The 19,111-nt window shown below is 61.6% G+C and overlaps 1 protein-coding gene across 5 annotated transcripts in view; it reads left to right on the top strand.

Moving 5' to 3' along the window:
• The window catches only part of CASKIN2 (CASK interacting protein 2), a 35,430-nt gene that overhangs the window by 13,539 nt on the left and 2,780 nt on the right, over positions 1 to 19,111 (top strand). Inside the window, exons 3-20 of one of the 5 annotated variants that reach the window (XM_075044522.1) lie at positions 8,643 to 8,694; positions 10,703 to 10,800; positions 10,907 to 11,052; positions 11,199 to 11,294; positions 12,182 to 12,312; positions 12,534 to 12,642; positions 12,784 to 12,892; positions 13,205 to 13,299; positions 13,381 to 13,498; positions 13,746 to 13,928; positions 14,365 to 14,486; positions 14,918 to 14,999; positions 15,105 to 15,199; positions 15,424 to 15,534; positions 15,651 to 15,752; positions 15,996 to 16,134; positions 16,476 to 18,647; positions 18,759 to 19,077. In XM_075044522.1, the coding sequence (XP_074900623.1) occupies positions 8,643 to 8,694; positions 10,703 to 10,800; positions 10,907 to 11,052; positions 11,199 to 11,294; positions 12,182 to 12,312; positions 12,534 to 12,642; positions 12,784 to 12,892; positions 13,205 to 13,299; positions 13,381 to 13,498; positions 13,746 to 13,928; positions 14,365 to 14,486; positions 14,918 to 14,999; positions 15,105 to 15,199; positions 15,424 to 15,534; positions 15,651 to 15,752; positions 15,996 to 16,134; positions 16,476 to 18,647; positions 18,759 to 19,077 (4,279 nt within the window). Of the gene's footprint in view, positions 1 to 8,351; positions 8,541 to 8,642; positions 8,695 to 10,702; positions 10,801 to 10,906; positions 11,053 to 11,198; positions 11,295 to 12,181; positions 12,313 to 12,533; positions 12,643 to 12,783; positions 12,893 to 13,204; positions 13,300 to 13,380; positions 13,499 to 13,745; positions 13,929 to 14,364; positions 14,487 to 14,917; positions 15,000 to 15,104; positions 15,200 to 15,423; positions 15,535 to 15,650; positions 15,753 to 15,995; positions 16,135 to 16,475; positions 19,078 to 19,111 lie in introns of those variants that run through there. The other 4 variants (XM_075044521.1, XM_075044520.1, XM_075044519.1 and 1 more) reach the window with 4 other exon arrangements.

The following is a 19,111-nucleotide window of genomic DNA, read 5'->3' as shown; positions in this document are numbered from 1 at the left end:
CCGGTCACTGGGGCCTCGGGAAGCAGTGACAGCACTTGAACCATTGACCTTCTGAGTGACCTCGGGCGAGCGGCTTCACCTCCCGGTGCCTCCCCTCCCATCCTGTGTGTGCCTTGCCTAGATTAGAGCATCCAGGGTGGGGACAGCCGCTCTGTCCACCCCAGGAGCGCCTGCTCCGGGCACACGGCAGTTTGCCGGGGGTCAAAGGGGGAGGATGTTACAGGATTTCCAGCGGCCGCATCATCGTGTGCTTCAAGTACCGGCTCCACTGGCCGGAGCGTCTCCCAGATGCCGGCTGCCACGTGTGGGTACCAGGCTGGCAGTGATGGGGACAGAGTGCTGTAGGGCCGTGGCAGCCCTGTACCCCAGCCTCCGCCTTGGCCTGCCACCCCCAGGAGCTGCATGATTTGCTGCAACCATCCAAGCTACAGCAGAAGGCTGGATCCTTGTTTCACTTCCTTGAGCTCGCGGGGTTTTGCTGGCCGCTCTTGGCTGCTCTAATTTTTATCTGGGGCTCATTGTTAGAACCATAAAATAAATAGCTACGTGCTCCTCTTGAGCGTCAAAACCCTCCAGGTGTAGGTGGGTTGCTGCGTCCCTGCCCGCCCTCCCTAATTAACTGTTGCTCAGCAAATCCAGACTTACTGACCTGCCAATAATCTTCCTGTGCAAGGCAAGCCCTTTGGCTGCTGGCTCCTGCCGCTCGCCTCTCATGTCCCCCCTAGCCTCTCATGTCCCCTGTGAGCCCGTATCATGTTCACAACCCTGGGCGTGCGATGGAAAATGGTACCCTGGCAAGCAGCATCCCCCCATGCAGGGCTGCCAAGGTTGTTTTCCTCGCTGGCAGCTCCCTCCGTGCCCGTGCTCACGCTGCTCTCATCGTCCCCCCGCATCCTGCTTCCCCTCTTTCTTCCTCCCATTGACCGTCTGCCGGTTGGATTATTTTTCCCCAGATGCTGCAGTCTGCAATTTTCCTGGGTTGAATCTGCCTGGGTTTGTTCTCCTAATCCTTCTAAGTCCCTTTTGCGTTATTTCTGCCCTCGTTGATCTGTCAAGCATCCTCCACAGATTATATTAATGCACTATTTGCATTAATCGTGTTAATGAGAATGCTGAGGGTGTCTGTAGGTGCAGCCCCTTTGCCTGGGTACCTGGGGGTCACCAGGGCCCTGCAGCCCCTTTCCCAGCTCCCAGGGGAACCAGTTTATGGAACCAGTTGAACGGGAGCCAAGGTGCGCTGCTAATGCTGGACCAGATGTTCTGCTGGTGCCCATGTCCTGCAGCCCATGGGTGGCTCTTGGCCCTGTGGTGCGCCTGGTGATGCACGGCGGGCGCAGGCAGAGCTCAGGCTTGGCCGCCAGCCCCCGCCGCTATCGCCCCATCTCTTCCCGCTCGGGAGGCGTCCTGTCCTTTCGGAAGGATGGGGGAAATGGAAAAGGCTCCACCTCTTCCCTGGGCAAATACAGCTCCTCTGAGTTCATATCCTGGAGAGCGGAATAGCCAGGTCCCAGCAGGGACGGTGACTTCACCTCCCGGTAACACGTTTCTCCGGCCAGCTGGGAAAGGAGCCCTTGTATCTCTGAAGGAGCCGCCCGGCTTCCCCCACCCAAAGCCTTTCCCAGCTGTTCCTTCCCATCCTGGCCAGGGCTGGGGGATGTGATTTCGATTCCATGGGGCAAATGTTACTGCTACGAGTGTTACTGCTCCCCCTTGCTGGGGGGGCCGGGCTGAGATGCATTGCTTTGGGGTAGGCAGCTGCTGCAAACCCCCAAATTATTGTGAGGAAGGGCAGCAAGCGCCGTTCATCCCACCATGCAGCTGAGTTCCTTCTGGGGGCCTGAAACTCAAACCAGGAGCACATGTTTGGCTTTTGCAAGGAGTGAATCTAGCCCCAAAGGACTCCTGTGATGCCGTTTCCCCGCCTTGGTGTTTGCCCCCTCCATCCTCACTGTGGCCGACAAACCTTGGGGGTGAGAGGCAAGAGCTGCACCTTCTTCCCAGCTGCATGGATGGGGACAGGGTTTCCGACTCCGCTTTTCCTTTCATTGTTCTGGGAGCCTTCGCTTTGAATAAGCTGCCTGTTTTTTCCTGCTTTGCTTGGAGGGGGGGAAGCAGTGGGGGGAAATTGGGGGTCTGGCTGGTGGTCCCAGGGCAGCTGGGCTGGGGTGAGTGATTGAAGTCTGTGCTGTGTGAGGATGCTGTCCCTGCTCCCTCCTGCTGCCAACCTCTTTAAAAAACTTAATTGTTGGATTTTCCCTGGGAAAAAGGCTCCCAGCCTCTCCCAAAGAAGGAAAAAGGCTCCCAGTTGACTCCATGGTCCTGCTGCCGTGTCCCCAAACCCTCCCCTTCACCTGTCATGGGTCCCCAGCCCCAGCCCAGGGAGGAAGGCAGATGCCTTGGACCTCTCAAACTCCTCTGCCTTTGCCATCACCTGCCTTCACCATCATCCACCATCATATCTGAACACGTTGCAGGAAGGGAGAGCTTAGAGGAGAAAGCACAGATGAGGAGGGAGGCAGAGCTGCCAGAGGAGACTTAGACATGCCATTGGCAGAGACAACTTGGTGGCAGGGACAACTTGGGCTCTGTGTGGCTGTAAGCCCTAAGATTTGGGGTTCAAGCCAGATGTAAGTGATGGAGGCTGTTGAGGTTAGAGACAAGCAGTCTGTGTTTTGGCATGGGGATGCTCACAGTGCAGGGATGCTGTGTCAGCCCTTGGGATGCTGTGAGGAGCCACCGGGAGTTCAGCTCCTGGCAGGTTGCTGCTGGGGTTATTCCAGCTGGACCTGGGCTGCCGAAACCAGGAGTGGGGCTTGGGTGCGACAGCCGTCGCACAGCCTGTGCAGTACCAAAGCAGACAGGGCCCTGGCCAGGTCTGGTGTGTCTCGCACCTGGGTTTGGTACGTTTCTCAAGGGACAAAGACACCAATTATTCTCAAGGAGTTGCCAGACGCTAGCGTAGGAAAAGATAAGGGGCTCCCTGCTGTCGCGCTCACCTATTGCTGCCAGTTTGCCCTGTGTTGATGGGAATCTGCCTCCCTGATTGCAGCTTCCCCATCCCTGCCAGTTAACCCAGTGGCTTTGACCCAGTCAGACCCACCCCGCAGTGCCTGGCTTGGTGGAGGACCTGTTTGTCGGCGTTGGTGGGGAGCCCATTCCCCCATCCGCGGGGACGCTGCAAAGCTTCAAACCCTGGTACAGGTGGCCATTTGTGGGCAGGAAAGCACCCACGGCATTTGGACACCCGTGGCATTTGGATGCAGGGATGGGTGCTTGGCCAGGTATCCCAGTTGGCAGCACCCTGGGAACCAAAGTCACCCACCATAACCGTGGGGGAGATAGGGGGGCCCCTGCCTGCCCGGGGAGCTGGGCACAGCGCTGGACCCAGCGTTTGGGGTGCGGGCTGGTGGCTATGGCAGGCAGCCGGGGTCAGGAGCCAACCTCCGTCCCAAGCTTGCTGGGCAACTTTGGTTGAGTTTCTTAATGTCTCTGTGGCCAAGCTCCTTCCCTATCAAAGTGGGCGAATCTCTTCTGAACCTATTGGGAAACTGCACCTGAAGCAGCCAGTTTGCCGGGAGGCTGCGCTGGGAGGAGCCGGGTGTGGGTGGCCACAGCGGACGTGCCTGTGGACAGAGGAGCGACAGGGAAGGGTGATTCCTGCAGAAGAGGGATGGACGTCACCTCTTTGGGTCTCGATTTTGGGTGAGACGTCGAGTCTCTCCTGAGCCCCAGCACGAACCCACTGTACACCGAGGCAGGGCCACCCCAGGCTGTTAGTGCAGGTTGAGGCCAGGCAGGGCAGGTCGGGTGAAGCTGCCGCCTCCAGCCCCAGGAGGCTGCCACCACCATCCGAGACGGCTGGTGCTCTACAGGATCACAGCTGATTAGCTCCTCCAGCTGGTTTATTGGCTTAGTAGTAACAGTTCCCAGGTGGATTTTATTTTCCCAAGAGGGTATGCACGTGTATTTGGTGTATCCAGAGCACACAGTCCTTCTCCCACCACCCGGGGCAGCAGGATGCTGTTCCTGCAGTGCCCAGACAGAGCAACCCTGCGTGCAGGGATGCTCATGGCTAGATGTTCAGGGATGCTCGTGGTGCAGGGACACTCAGGCTGGATATTAAGGGATGCTCGTGGCTGGTAGTACAGGGATGCTCGTGATACAGGGATGCTCAGACCCACAGTGCGGGGAGGCTCATGGCATGGGAATACGTGCAGCCAGCGGTGTGGAAGTGTGATTTCCCAGGGCAAGGGGAAGGGATGGGGGTCTGTGACACAGGACCAGCAGAAAGGTGTATTTTTTCAAGAAGTCTCTGGTGAGGAGGTGGGTCTCCAGTTATAGATCTGTTCTGCACAGAGACAAAGGCTTGCAATGGAGGAGCTCTGCTGTGGCCGCACTGGGTGGACAAAACTGGGGGGTTCACAACAAAAGCACTGCTCTCTGGAGCCTGACTCTCCATGTGAGAGCCAGGGCAGGAGTCTCCAAGGGGCACTTTGTGGGGGGACACAGGATATTCAGGCATTACCTTCCCCAGCCAAACCCCAGCAAGCGTGTGTCGCTCCTTCCCGGTGAGTGGTTCAGCGCTTTGGAGGGATCGTGTCCATCTCTGAGACCTCAGGGAGAAGCCCAAGGGTGTCCCTGTGGGGACGAGGTCTCTGGTGAAGGGCACATGGTGATGCAGGGCGCCCGGTGTGCTGGTTTAGGGGATGCCGGCTGGGCTGGGCGAGGGCACGCCTGGCTCCACGCAGCCGGCACAGCCGGCGCCAGGCGAGCGCCCCGGGGGGTTAAATACGGGTTTGGGCCAGGCTGGCTGCCAACGGTGCGGGTGAGGCACCTGCCCTGGCCGGTTGCTTCCCGGGTGCCCCCTGCACCCCACAAGGAGCTCAGCCTGGCTTGGCATCCCCGCCATGGGGCTGCAGCCCAGCCCCACGGGGAAACTGAGGCACCGGGTGCAGCATGACAGAGGGGGCTGCTTGGCCGGGGGGGGAGCTGGATGGAAACGCGCCGAGCGGGGCTGCACCATCCTGGTCCCCTCTGCCAGCGAGGAGCTGAAAGGCCGAGGTCCGGCAATTTCCCCCGAGGGTCTCGGCCGCACCGCCTTTGCCGCGTCCGGCGGAGCACGCGGGCCCTACATTTGTAAGCAATTTGCCGGAGTGCTCCAGAGGTGCTTCCCGCCTGCCGCTTGGCAGCCAGACGCCGCACAGAAGCTCGCTGGCTCCCTCGAGGCCTCGCTCAGCCCCGGCCCCGCGCTGCCGAGCCTCATCCTGCCCGGGCAGGCGTCGGCAAACGTGCCGGAGAAGGGGGGCAGAGCGGCGTGGGGGCCCGGCAGGACCCCTCGGAGGGGTCATGTTGGGGAGCGGGGCCGAGCAGAGGGAACCCACGGGTGGAGTTAACCCTCAGGGTGCACCAAGCCGGGTTTTCCCCTGGAAATATCTCCTTCAAGGCTTTTTTGCATTTTGGCGCTGGATCCGTGTTTTTCTGGGTTGATCTTCCTGGGATGTGAGTGTGCTCCCAGCGGACGGGGGGGGTGTGTGTGTGGATCAGGCCCGTGAGCGTTCCCGCCCTGGTGCAAACCCAAAAGAGGTGACGATGTGGCTGGGAAGGGTCCAGCCACCCCATCCCAATGCAGTGCCTGGATCAGCCCCAACTCTGCAGCCCTTTCCCTGCCTGGCTCTGCAGTCTTCCAGCCGGAGCCGCACCTCCGAACCAGCCGGTCTGGGAGGGCTGTGGGATTGGGAACAGCTTGGCCTGGCCTCTGCCGAGCCCCAAAACGTCTGGGCGGGAAAGGCCAAGGAGCCTGGAACTGCCAGGGCACCGACAGGGAGAGAAGAGGCTGAAGAAATGGGGAGAAAAATGGGGGAATTGGTCAAAAGGAGCACATGGATGGAACGAGGAAGAGGGATGCAGGGAAGTGTCCCCTCACTCGCCTTCCTGTCACCGCGTCCCCAGGAGCATGACGGGGGCTGGTGGCACCCCCTTGGCAGCCCTCGCGCTGCCCCGCCACTTCACCCCATCCTGGTGCTGGCTGCCCGCTGAGGCAGGGCTGCCTTTGGGGTTGCTTTGCCAGCCCCGCGTGCTGTACAGTGCAGAGGTGTGCAGCAGGATGGCGCTGGCGAAGGGGTCCCGGCTGCCTGGCTGTGCTGTTTTCCCCTCCATCCCTCCGCTCTTGTTTGCTTGCGCCTTCGTGCCCGTGGTGCCAGGGTGCTTGGCCCCTTTCCTACCTGTGCTTTGCCTTCCAGCCTGGCTGCAAACCCTCCAGCTCTCTAAGCAGTGATTTACCCAGCTACAAACCAGGGACTAACTCTTTGCCTTCCTGCCCGAGGTGGATATGAGAGTTACTGAATTCACATTTGGGAAGAGCTCCAAAGGGAATGCTGCTCCTGACTCCGCTTTTTGGGACCTGCTGCTTTCCCAGCCACCCACGCCATGTCCGCGTGGTCCTGCCCTGCATCCTGACCTTGCTGGGCTGCTGGAGCAGGGAACTAATTTGAGGAATGTTGCTCAGGGAGAGGAGCAGAGACACAGGCATCTTGCCGTGCAGATGCTGACAGCTGCCTCCTGGGGCCAGGGAGCGGGCAGGGACACCCGCTGTGTCCTGGGACACCCACTGCATCCCATCCCTGCTTACTGGACCCCACTGGCCAGCCCGGACCCCTTGTAGGAGGGGGGGCGTTTCTCAGCAGCAAACCCCGTGGCAATTTTCAGCTGCAGCTGATGGGAGCAAACCTGCATTGGCCTTCAGTTCCCACCACACAGAGCATCCTTTAAAAATACCTATTTATAAATCCCGACTAAAAGGCAGGGGGCTGGGGGATCGCTCAAGGAGCAGGAGGTGATGGCTTCACGGGCATTGCCTACAGCTTAGTGGAACCCGTTGTTTATTTTGATCTCGATTGCATCCTTTGGAAATCCCCCAGGAGCAAACTCTTCCCAGCCCTTCCTGCTCCATGCTTGCAGGATCCGTCTCAAGACTTTTGGAGGGGCAGGATGAGGCCTTTGGTCACCACCGACGACGCCATTCCTGACTCCGCCGTATGCCCCAAGCGTGATCCTGACTCCGTGAAAGAGGCACCAGGGGGTTTGGTGGTTATGGTCGCTCCGCGACTCCGATCAGAAGTGGCCAGTTTACAAGTGAAATGTTATTTTTTCCTGACTGGTGGGGCTGAGGGAAGCGGCTTGTCCTTGACAGAGACCCCAGATCCTGGGCTCTTGGGCAATACAGGGCTGGGAGGGAAAAGTGGGAGCTCTGCAAAGTGATGGCTTTGGGAGCCTATTCCTTTGGGAAGGGCTTTCGGGTTGGCGGAGCTGCTTGCTGCCATTCTGAAGATGAACAGCCCCTGGAAGAGGTAATTAGGGTGATCCTGTCCTGATCCCCTCAGCTGTGGCGACAAGTCAGGAGTCCTTCACCAGCAGCCACTCCAAGCCCATTTTGCGTTAATTAGGCTGTTTACAAAACATTGTAAATTGCAGTAATGAACGCACCGTTCCTTGGTTTCCTTTAATTATCCATTTGCATGATGAACAAGCCGGCCCCCTCTTCAGCTCTCCTTTCAGGCAGAGGGGCCATGCAGCAGAGTGTGGCTTTGTATGGGATCTGCCATGTGAGGTGGGCAGAGACCTTGGGAGAGGAGGAAAAGAGAAGGGAATGGAGGAGGAGAGGGAGCTGCAGCCCCTGAGATCTGCCCAGCTGTGAGGCAGGGGGCTCCTTCCCCAGGACCCCACCATGTTTTAGTGGGGTTTGAGCAGCTGTTTCACCCCGGGCTCAGAGCCCGGCTCTCAGACTTTGATTTTTCATAGGAAACGGCCCAGAAACCTTTCAAAGCATTTAATCCTCCCCAGCTCGGCGATGGGGCTGCCTGGAAAGGCAGAGGAGGAGCGGCGGCATTTCTTGCCCCCTGCATACCTTCCCCTTTCTTTCCCTTTTGACTTGGCGGATGAATTCCAGAGATGTTAATCCGCTCTCAACCCCTCGGTGAAGAATAAAACGTCCTCTCTGTGTGGGAGGAAGGAATTCATTCAAATTAATTGCGGGAAAGAGTGGGGAGCTGGGGGGTGCGCGTGAGGCTGTGCTGAGGGTGGGGTGAGCATCCTCCGCCGCTCAGTGGTCCCCGAAGGGGAGGGAGGGACAGATGGGGGGACGGGGATATCCGAGGTGGCACAATCCTCGCATTCACGGCCAGAGGCTTCAGCCTCTGCCCCGGCCGTAAAAATGCCAACCATGTGGTCTGTGGGCCGGGCCTTGGCGGCAGCGGCAGGCACAGGGAGCCGAGTGGGGGGCAAAATGGCCCTGCTCAGCAGTTTTGGGGTGTTGCTGCCTATAAAGGGGAGGGAAGCGCCATCTCACTGAGCCAGGGTGACGGGAGCTGCGCGGGGTCTGACCCGTCCCGGGGGCATGCAGAGATGGGGCAGGAGGGACGGAGGGAGGAAAGGGTCCGAGCTTGAGCTGGGTCAGCCCGTTGAGGGTTCGTGGAGGTGAACATGGAGTGAGAGGAGAGGAGAGGCCGCCGGGATGGGCCAGGCGCTGTTCTGCGCGCTGGGAGGTCGGTGTGGCTGCAGGATGGGGTTCACAGGGGGTCCCGGGGGCCATGCGGGGCGGCACGGGCTCTGCCTCCTGCCCTGACCTTCGCCTCTTCTCTCTGCAGAGCTCCTGGGATCTGCCAAGCGCCTGAACGTGAACTACCAGGATGCGGACGGGTGAGTGCTCCCCTGGCAGGGTGCTGGGTGCTGCTGCTGCCGCCAGTGTAGGTGGGCTTGCTCTCCCCAATATCCAGTCGGTTCTGCAGCTCTGCATATCATAAAGCTTTCGAGGGTAGCTGCTGAGCCCTGCAGCATCCCAAACCAGGGCAAGCCCTGCAGAGGCAGACCCAACGCCTGCCCAGATCTGAGCTCAATCCATCCTGCAAAATCCCTTGTAAAGTTTTTCTACGTCCCCTTCTGTAGGGCTAGGGGTGAAAAGGGATTGCAGTATATCCAGCCGGTGCCTGTGTCGCGAGGGCTGGTTGAAGCACAGAGGAGCACCCGTCCGGCCCCGGTGCCTGCACGTGCTTGTGCCTGTGTCTAATATCCCAAGAGCAAAATCCCTTCATTTTGGGGGGGGTTAAAGAAAGAAAAGATGAGGTTGCCATGTGACCACAGCATATTTGTGTAGCTCATCACTTCCAAAATCCAAGCACTTAATAAGCTGAGTACTGAGAGTTAAAGAAACCACAAAGGCCCATAAAATAAATAAGCATGTTATTCTTATTGAATTAACTCTGACCTGTGAGTTATTAGCATTGTTTTATGTACTGTTGTTGTACCTAATTTCTACATGTTTTCTTTCTGAGCACTCTGTAGGAGGAGGTGTCTGTGATGAGTCCTAACAGGCCAGCGGGGGGTTGAAAATGTGCAGGATGGCTCTGCCTTAAAATAATACTGTGCAGATGGAGCTTAATAGAAAAAAAATGTAATAATAGAAGCAATGATCTGATTCTGATAAGGCACAGGGCTTGTGTTTGGGCAGCTCCAGGAGGGCTGCTGATGGGAATGAGGGTAAAGGGTCCCTTCCCCATCAGAGGGCCACGTGCAGCATGCAGGTTATTGACAGTGTGGGTGGTGAGTTGGGTTTTACTGGGGTGCAGGAAGGAGATGGTGGGGATGTGAGACCCGTGCATGGGGATGGCAGAGTGCACCCTCCTGGGAGAGCCATGCCGCTGGCGGTGTCCTCGGCATCGCCTTGCTCATGGCTTGGAGATGATGAGGTGGGCAACTGTGGGTTTGTGCAGCCGCCTCCAGGGCAGAGCTGGCCCTGCAGGATCCCCACAGGGTTGGCTCGGGAGGGATTTTGTACCCCCCACATTCTTGCTTCGAGGCAGAGGTTTTGGCGTGGGCTCAGGGACGTGGTGGCTGTACTGAAGGAGGGAGCAGCCCTCTCTGCTGGGGTTAGTGTCCTTCCTGCAACGCCCAGAGACTCTGCACAGGGACTCTGCTCTGGGACCACGGATCAGGAGGAGAGGCTTGCTGGCCGAGCTGCGTCCCTAGCACAGGGCTGGGATGCTGCCGAGCCCATCGGAGCCCTGGGCTGATGCTGTCTGGAGTCCCCCACGCCCCTTGGAGCGGCACACGGGCTAATTCCTGGCGGCACGGGGACCCCTCGCTCAGCCATGGTCCTTCACGTGACAGCACGGGGGGAGCACCGGGCAGACAGGCCCCTTTCACAGCCCTGAGACACAGGGCTCTTTCATTACCAGCGGCCTCCCACGCTGTGCCGTGGGCTCCCGGCATCCCTGCTGGCATGGGGAGGGGGTGGCTGGCGGAGGGGCCAGGAGTAGCCGCTGGGCTGGGGCGTTTGCTGGATGCTGTGAGCCAGCGCTGCTTCGGGCTGCCTGGCTGCACCGCGGAGAGGGGCGATGCATCGCTGTCCATCCTGCCTGCTTGCCCCCCGCACAGGGCAGGGGGATGAGGGACCCATCTCACTCAGGTCTGGGGGTGCACAGGGTCCCTGCATCCCTCGCTGAGCCCTGGGGCATGGACAGCATGGAGGGATTTAATTCTGCTTTGCTGTGGGGGAAACTGAAGCATTGGGAGTGGGGAATCGGGAGGGACGTAGCCATGAGCAGCTGGTGACTGTCCCGGCCGTCACCCTGTGTCCTTGTGCAGGTGGGGGCTTTAGGGACAGCATGGCAGGGACCGGGGCTGGGCTGAGCTCTGCCTTGTGTTGCAGGTTCTCAGCGCTGCACCACGCAGCCCTGGGCGGCAGCCTGGACCTCATCTCGCTGCTGCTGGAGGCACAGGCCACCGTTGACATCAAGGACAGCAACGGTAAGGGTGACCCCCTGGCACGGCCCCGTTCCTCTGGCAGCCGGCTCAGCCCTCTGAGCGAGGTCGGGGGCCTCATCCAGCCCTGCTGAGCACCGTTCCCCCGCAGGGATGCGACCCCTGCACTACGCGGCCTGGCAGGGGCGCGTGGAGCCGGTGCGGGTGCTGCTGCGTGCCTCTGCCTCCGTCAACATGGCCTCACTGGACGGGCAGATCCCGCTGCACCTCTCGGCGCAGTATGGCCACTACGAGGTGGTAAGTGAGAGCCCAGCACCACCCGCGCACCCGCTCCAGGTCTCTCTGGGGGTGCGCGGGTGGGGGCGAACCCCATCGTGCCAGGCGGGAGGGAGGCAGGGGCAAGGGATGATGCTGAGCCCCTGTACCACGTTGTTCTCCCACAGTCAGAGATGCTGCTCCAGCACCAGTCCAACCCCTGCCTCATCAACAAGGCGAAGAAAACCCCCCTGGACCTGGCCTGCGAGTTTGGGCGGCTGAAGGTGAGTGCTGCGGGGCTCTACCCTGCACCAGGTACTTCTCCGGAGGCAGCTCTGGAGCTGGCTGGCTCCTCTGGGAGCAAAGCGCTGGGTCCAGCTGTGACCGTGCTCCCTCTGCCGCAAGCCTTGGAGCCTGGCAGGCAGCACCTGCCTTCTCCCGTGGCTGGGCAAGGCCGGATCCTGAACCTGGGAGCTGCAGGTTTTGCTCCTGACCTTGTGGCAGGGCAGCGTCAGGCTGGGAGAGAAGCCAGGAGTCCTCACTCCCGGTTTCCCGCAGCCTCCCTCTGCCCACCCCAGCTTTGCTCCTGTTTAAGCACAGATAGGCTGAGCTGGCTAATCCCCACAAGCCCTGAGCGCCCGTCCCTGCTCAGCTGCTCGACATCCCTGGCACGGCTCGTGGGGATGGGGCCGCTCTGTGCTCTGGGAGACCCCAGCCCAGCCAGCACCACGCCACCAGGCTGGGCTGGAGCATGGCCAGGCAGACTGTCCCGTGCCCCACTGGGGAGGGGACCAAGGGGATATTTCCATTTTTGGAGTATCTATAATGTCTGCAGCTATAAACAGGGCAGTAAAAATAACTCCTCTGTGCCTCTGGGCTGCCCTGAGACGCTGAGAGTCGCTCTGGGCTTGGAAAGACTGGAGCTTTTTAGGGCTTGGTCTGAAAAGCCTGATTATGGGAAGACTATTTCTGGCTGTTGTGACCTTTTACAGCCCCTTGCGACAGCGTCGCCCTGCCAAGCACCGGCCAGCTCCCGCTGAGCCCTGGGGCTGCGAATGGAGGGGAGTTGCGGGATGGGGAGCAGAGTATCGGCCCCAAGGGCAAGCCCCTTGCTGGGAGGATGCAGGTGGGGGTACCTGCACCCCGCTGCTTACCCCTGTGCCCTATGCAGGTGGCCCAGCTGCTGCTGAACAGCCATCTGTGCGTTGCCCTCCTGGAGGGACAGTCCAAAGATGCCACCGACCCCAACTACACCACCCCGCTGCACCTGGCAGCTAAGAACGGACACAAGGAGATCATCAGGTAACCCCCTGCCAGCCCAGGGCACTGCCCTATCCCAGAAAAACCCATCATGGCTTCAGTCCTGCTTCCTCCCAAACCCACCTCCCTACTGGGGGCTTTGGTCCCTTGTCCCCAAAGCCTTAGCAGTGCAAGGGCTTGTCCCCTTCCCACGGCAAAGCAGCCGATTGCCTGGCCCTGATGTCCGTGTCCTGCTGTTCATGCCTCTCCCTCCTTCCTACCAGGCAGCTGCTGAAGGCCGGGATTGAGATCAACAAGCAGACAAAGACGGGCACAGCCCTGCACGAGGCCGCGCTCTACGGCAAAACAGAGGTGGTGCGGTTGCTGCTGGAGGTGAGCGTGGTGGGGACAGGGCTGCACGGGGGAACAAGCGCCTGTGGGTCAGCCATCACCCCCTTCCCCTCGTTCCTCCGTCTCCTACGGGTCCGGTGGCAGATATGGGGTCTGGTCATGACCCCATCCCCTCCCGGGCAGGGTGGTGTCGACGTGAACATCAGGAACACCTACAACCAGACAGCGCTGGACATCGTGAACCAGTTCACCACCTCACACGCCAGCAAGGACATCAAGCAGCTGCTGAGAGGTGAGGTGGGGCCAGTGCATGGCCGGGCACTGCCTGGCACTGAGAGGGGCTTCTCCCCGCTGGGACCTGCCTGGGGCTTCCAGTGCTCCTCCTGAACAGCCTAAATCAGTCTGGCTGTGAGCATCAGCATCCCAGTCCCGTGTCCCTGCCCTCTGTGTGGGCAACGTCCAGGGATCGAGTCCTTCCTGCAGTATTAATGTTTTCTTCTCCCCTCTCCTCGCTCTTGTTTTTCTCCCTCTGCCTTCCCTGAACCACTCTCTTTCCTTCCTGTGCTCTGGCACCTTCTTTCTTCCCTCTGTCCCTTGTCTTCAGAGGCATCAGGAATCCTGAAGGTCCGAGCTTTGAAGGATTTTTGGAACCTCCACGACCCAACTGCTCTCAATGTCCGGGCAGGAGATGTTATCACGGTGAGGCTGCTCCCTGCTCCCTGTTCCCCTGCCCCGCCATGGCCCCAGGTACCAACCTCATCCCTCTCGTCCCCGTGGCAGGTCCTGGAGCAGCATCCGGATGGGCGATGGAAGGGGCACATCCACGATGCTCAGAAAGGCACCGATCGCGTCGGGTACTTCCCCCCCTCTATCGCTGAAGTCATCAGCAAGCGAACAGGTCAGTGGCCGTCCTGGGCATGCTGGGGACAGTCCCCTGTGTGAAACCATCCTGGCCTTCCCAGCACCTCCTGTAGGACAGGTCCCTGCAGCCCTGGCTAGCTAGGGGGAAGAGAAGGACTGGGGTGGGAACGGGGGGTCACGCCATCAGTGGGGTGGTAATTTGGGGGTTGAGGCTCAGATATCTCCCCACCCCGCGCTGCCTCCCGCACGAGCTCTGACCACGCGTGTTTTGTCTTTGAATGCAGGCATGGTTGTCCCCCGTGTGGCACCCACACACCAGCGCCAGGGTCCCCCCGGGGCCCTCCCAGCCCCCCCCGGCGGGCTGCAGCACCTCCCCGACGAGTGTCCTCATCAGGCAGCCCCGAGCGTCCCAGCACCCTATGGCCACCTCACCCTAACCCGGACGGCCCCAGGCCCTGACAGCTCAGGTCAGGGGTGCAGCTGGGGAGGGAGAGGGGCTGGGGACCTTCCCCTGTTCCCAGTCCTGCCTGTGCAGGGGGACACAGGGGGAGACTCTCCTTCCACCTCCCGGCGGGGAAACAGCCAGACGAGAGGCAGCAGGCGCAGGGAAAGGGAGTTTAGGGGAGCCCGTAGAGCAGCCCCTTCCCTCCGTGTGTCCTCAGCCAGGCTGCATCCTCATGTTCCCTTCGTGCATCCCTTGCCAGCCCAGGTCACTCTGTCTGTCACGCACACTGGGAGGTGGGAGGGACCGACGCATTGTCTGTGGCCGGAGGGATCTTGTGGGAGGCTGGTTTTTACTGGCATCACTGCGTTGGCACATGGGTCCCTGCCAGGGACCTTTGTGCCCTGTGTCAGCCCTGATCCCGGGGCGCTGCTGACGGCCTCCCCGCCTGCCCCAAGCAGCAGGAGACAGGAACAGCGTGGGCAGCGAGGGCAGCATCGGCAGCATCCGCAGTGCCGGCAGCGGCCAGAGCACCGAGGGCACCAACGGGCAGAGCACCAGCATCCTCATCGAGAACGCCAGGGTAGGCACCAGTCCCTGCTCACCCCATGCTGCTCCCCCAGGCTTGCCCCGGGCTGGCTTGGGCTGGAGATGGAGCCCCAGTACCATCCCTGTTGCCCCCTGCACCTCCTAGCAAAGGAGGGGCTGCAGGAACTGAGCATCCGCCACTAAACGCTTACGTGCTGCCAGGACTCAGCAGGGAAATGCTCCTGGGGGGTCCCCAGTTGCCCCCCATAGCACAGCTGGCCTTTTCGACTGGAGCCGAAGGCTCTGGTTGGTACCACACAGCATCTCCACCATGTCCTGTGCCATCTGAGAGGACAGAAAGGCCCCTGGGCCAAATCCTGCCCAGATCTCTTGCAAAGGGCCAGCCCTTCACTGGGTGAAGCTGTGCCCAGCAGCCCAGCATGGGGACCGGGGGCCCCTCGTCCCCTCACTCCTTCTCTCCCCCAGCCGCTGCCCTCCGCCGGCGACGACCTCCAGCAACACCTTTTGGGATCGGAGCCACGCAATGGGCAGTTGACCTCCACGGCAGGTGAGGGATGTCACAACTCCATGGGGCCTTGGGGACAGCTCTCTCCCCAGCCATGGGGGCTGCTCAAGCACCCCCGTGACGGTTCTCCTCTCTCCTTTCTGCCAGGGCCACAGAGCCACCAGACCCCAGGCAGCTGCCCCTCTGGAGACAGGGTCTTCTCCCACCAGTTCTTGCGGCCTGAGCAGCTCCTCGAGGGCAAGGTAATGGGCCAACTGGGGACCTGGTGTGCTGGGTGAGAGGGCCACATTTGGGTCTCTCAGCCCAGCTCTTGCTGCACTGGGGACACAGGGGACTGGGTCTTGAGGACACTGGGGACAGGTGGGTCTTGCCCAAAGAGATCCTGTCATCTTGCCTGGAGCAGCCAGGTCCTTCTAGCCCCTGCAGCCCCCATCACAGGCTGCTCTTTGCCCTGTCCTCTCCCCAGGATGCAGAAGCCATTTACAACTGGCTGAGTGAGTTCCAGCTGGAGTCGTACACTGCCAACTTTCTCAACGCTGGCTATGACGTCCCCACCATCAGCCGCATGACCCCCGAGGTAAGGCAGGTCCTTCCCCACCCCAGCCAGCACCCCCGGAGCTGTCGGCAGTGTGTACCCACTGCCCTGCGCTCCCCATGCCACTGCTGACCACAGCCCCACTCTGCTCGCGTTAGGATCTGACAGCCATCGGTGTGACCAAGCCAGGCCACAGGAAAAAGATCTCCACTGAGATCGGGCAGCTCAGCATCGCCGAGTGGTTACCCAACTACATCCCGGTGAGTTCCTGGCACCACAGCTATGGCCCGGCACCCTCTTTTCCCCAGGTCTTTTCTCAGAGCTGTCTTACCCCAGGACAGGACAGGAGCCGGATCTGTAAGTAAATACTCGCTGCAACGGCCTGCATTAATGCAGTTGGAGGAACCCCAAAATGCAGTCTCCTGGCCAGGGGCAGGGAGGGGAGGGACGAAGGTGCTGCCAATGCCTCGATGCTCACGGCTGTGTCTCCGTGCTCTTTGCAGGCTGACCTGATGGACTGGCTCAGTGCCATTGGGTTGCCCCAGTACCACAAAAAGCTGGTGAACAACGGCTACGACTCCATCACCATCGTGACAGACCTGACGTGGGAGGATCTGCAAGAGATCGGCATCAACAAGCTGGGTGAGTCCCTGCCACTGTGCTGGGGTGGCCCAGGGCAGCCAGGTTTCCCACCCAGGTCCCCACACGCCATTCTCCCTCAGGCTGGAAGGTGCAGGCATGTCCTGAGCACCCGGAAAGGGCAGTTCATGTCTGTCCCTGAGGACTCTCCTTGGCAGGCTGGAGCTGGGCTGAGCCAGGTGGACACCAGCCGTAGTTTGCCTCCTCCCATAGGCAGGGTTTGGATAACCCGGGGGCCTTTGCCCTGGTTGGTGATGCGACCATGACTCTTCCTGGCCAGGAAACAAAGGCCTTGGGGGCCAGAGCCAACCTAATGCCCCTTTTCTATATCAACCTTCCCACAGGCCACCAGAAGAAGATCATGTTGGCTGTCAAGAAGCTCAGAGACCTCCGCAAAAGCCTCAACCAAGCAGAAGCAACTCTGGCAAGACGCAAAGTCCCTGGTGCCCTGGACATTGTCACCATCGAGTCGCTGGAGAACGGGGAGTGCCAGTCCCCACACACCCCCAAAATGACGACCTTCCAGGACAGCGAGCTCAGCTACGAGCTCCAGACGGCCATGTCCAACAGCTGCCACGAGACGCTCGGCATCAAGAGCAGCCAGGGGATGTCACGGAGCCAGGAGAGCATCGGGGTGCGGTCCCGGGGTTCGGGGCACTCACAGGACAACGTGCTGTCCCGGCACCTCTCCAGCCCCTCGCAGGAGAGCCTGGGCAGCGGGGAGAGCAGCAGCAGCAGCGGGCAGTCCTGCGCACCGCCCCGCAGCAAGGAGAGCCCGGCCAGCCTGCCGGGACGGCCCAGTCCCGAGCCCTACGGGAAGCTCGCCTCCCCCGAGGGGTTGAACGGCTACGCCAACAGCGGCGGGGGCAGCCCTCTCAAGGAGAGAAACCTGCCTGAAGGCACGGATCAGTACGCCCGGCCGGTGGCTCAGAAAGGTGCCGGGACACCGGCGGTCACCCCCTGTACTCCTCCCCAGACCCCCAGCAAGGCAACAGCCCCGTACGTCTTCATGTACCCGCACATTTCCTTGAAATCACCGACGGTCCCTCCCCTCCTGGGAGCAGAGCAGCCCAAGACCCTGGCGCACCCGTACCCCTCTGTCTCCTCCGGACAGAAGAGCAGCCTGCAAACATCGGCCCAAAAAGCCTTCTCCTACCTGCACAGCCAGTGCGGCCCCACGGAGCCTCCTGCCGTGCCTCCCACGGCTGGGGCGGCCCCGGGCGCCTGGCAGGCCGGGGAGCAGCACAACGGCGGCGAAGGCTTCAAGTACAAGAAGCGTTCGCACAGCCTGAACCGCTACGCGCTGTCAGATGGGGAGCACGAGGAGGAGGAGGTGGCTCACACCAGCACCCTGGGCTCCTACGCCACCCTGACGCGGCGGCCGGGCCGCAGCCAGATGCCGCGGGCCTGTCTGCAGACGGACGCCAAGGTGACCCGCAGCCAGTCCTTCGCCATCCGGGCCAAGCGCAAGGGCCCTCCGCCGCCGCCTCCCAAGCGCCTCAGCTCCGTCTCCAGCGCCCTCGCTGCCGAGGCAGACGGCGAGCAGCCCCCCGACCCCGAGCGGCAGCCCGCAGCCCCCCAGGACGTGGCCGATGCGGGTGCCAGCCCCGGCGACGCTGGCCGCGGCAGGACGGTGAAGAGCCTGGCGGCTGCGCTGGAGGGGATGCCGGGGGCGAGTCCGCCCAAGCCCCTCCTGGCCCCGAAACCGCTGCACGTGGCTCAGGACTGTCTTCCCGGGGCAGACGTGAATGACGAGTCCTACAAAGGCGGTGACGCCAGCAGCGCCACGCTTTCTGATACCGGCAGGGACCCCTTTGAGAGCAGCAAGCCACGGAGACGGACATTCAGCGAGCCCAGCGCTCCCATGACAGAGGTGGCTGCGCAGGGTGGGCGGGAGGACGCCTGCTCAGACACAGAGGAGGAGGCCAAGCCGGGGGTCTCCTCTTCATCCTCCCAGAACAGCTCCAGCGAGTGCATCCCCTTTGCAGAAGAAGGCAACTTAACCATCAAACAGCGGCCAAAGCCCACCGGGCACCCCAAGGCCGACACGGCCACGCTGGACACGGAGCCTGGTTCCCAGCCGGCAGAGCCCCCCTGCTCCGCTGGGAAGGAGCCAGCGGTGCCCGCCACCGCCAAGGAGCCGCCCGTGCTGGAGTTCAATCTCACCGAGTCGGACACGGTGAAGCGCCGGCCCCGCTGCAGGGAGCGGGAGCCGCTGCAGGCAGTGCTGAAGGCATTCAGCATGGCGGGGCAGGCTGAGGGGGGAGCCAGCCCTGCGCCCCAGTATGCCCAGGCCCAAGCAGTGAGCATCGCGGGCCCTGCCGTGCCGGCACCGGCGCCACGGGCCGGGCTAGCCGGGGATGCCTTTGACGACGACAGCGTGGAGTTCAGGATTGCCGAGATAGAGAAAAGCATCTTGTCACTGGAGAAGGGGATCAAGAAGGCACCGAGCCCCACCAAAGCCCCCAGCCCCGCGGAGCTGCTCGGCACAGCCGTGGTGAGGACGCCCGCTCCAGGTACGTGGGTTTGCGGGGGTGTCTCCGAGGCGGCGGTGGGGCCCGAGGCTCCCTCCTGGGTTGTTACGGGAGGCGAGGAGGACGCGTGCCACGAGTCCCCTTCCTTTGCAGATGTCCCCACCAAGCACACCTCCGTGGCGTCCACCAAGCTAGTCTTCTCCGGGCCCAAGACCATCTACCAGCAGGTCCTGCAGCCCTCCCGCCACACTGTGGCTCCCTGGGCGGCCGCCGAGGCGGTGCCAGATGTGATCGGGTCCCCGGCCGGTGCCGGCTCGCTGACGCTGGAGGCGGGCGGCAAGGTGTCGGCGAAGCCTTTGGCAGCCGCCCCGGGGTCCGCCCTGGCCCAGCAGCGGCTGGAGCAGACCAACTCCACCCTGGCCGCCGCGCTGCAGGCGGCCGAGAAGAAGATCACTGTGGAGGAGGCAGAGAGGTGAGGCGGCGCTGGGGGCAAAGGAAATGCTGGG

Source organism: Buteo buteo, chromosome 13 (assembly GCF_964188355.1).
Source record: "Buteo buteo chromosome 13, bButBut1.hap1.1, whole genome shotgun sequence".
NCBI lineage: Eukaryota > Metazoa > Chordata > Aves > Accipitriformes > Accipitridae > Buteo > Buteo buteo.
The sequence above is the reverse complement of the archived record's forward strand: the minus strand, read 5'-3'. Positions and strand labels throughout refer to the sequence as shown.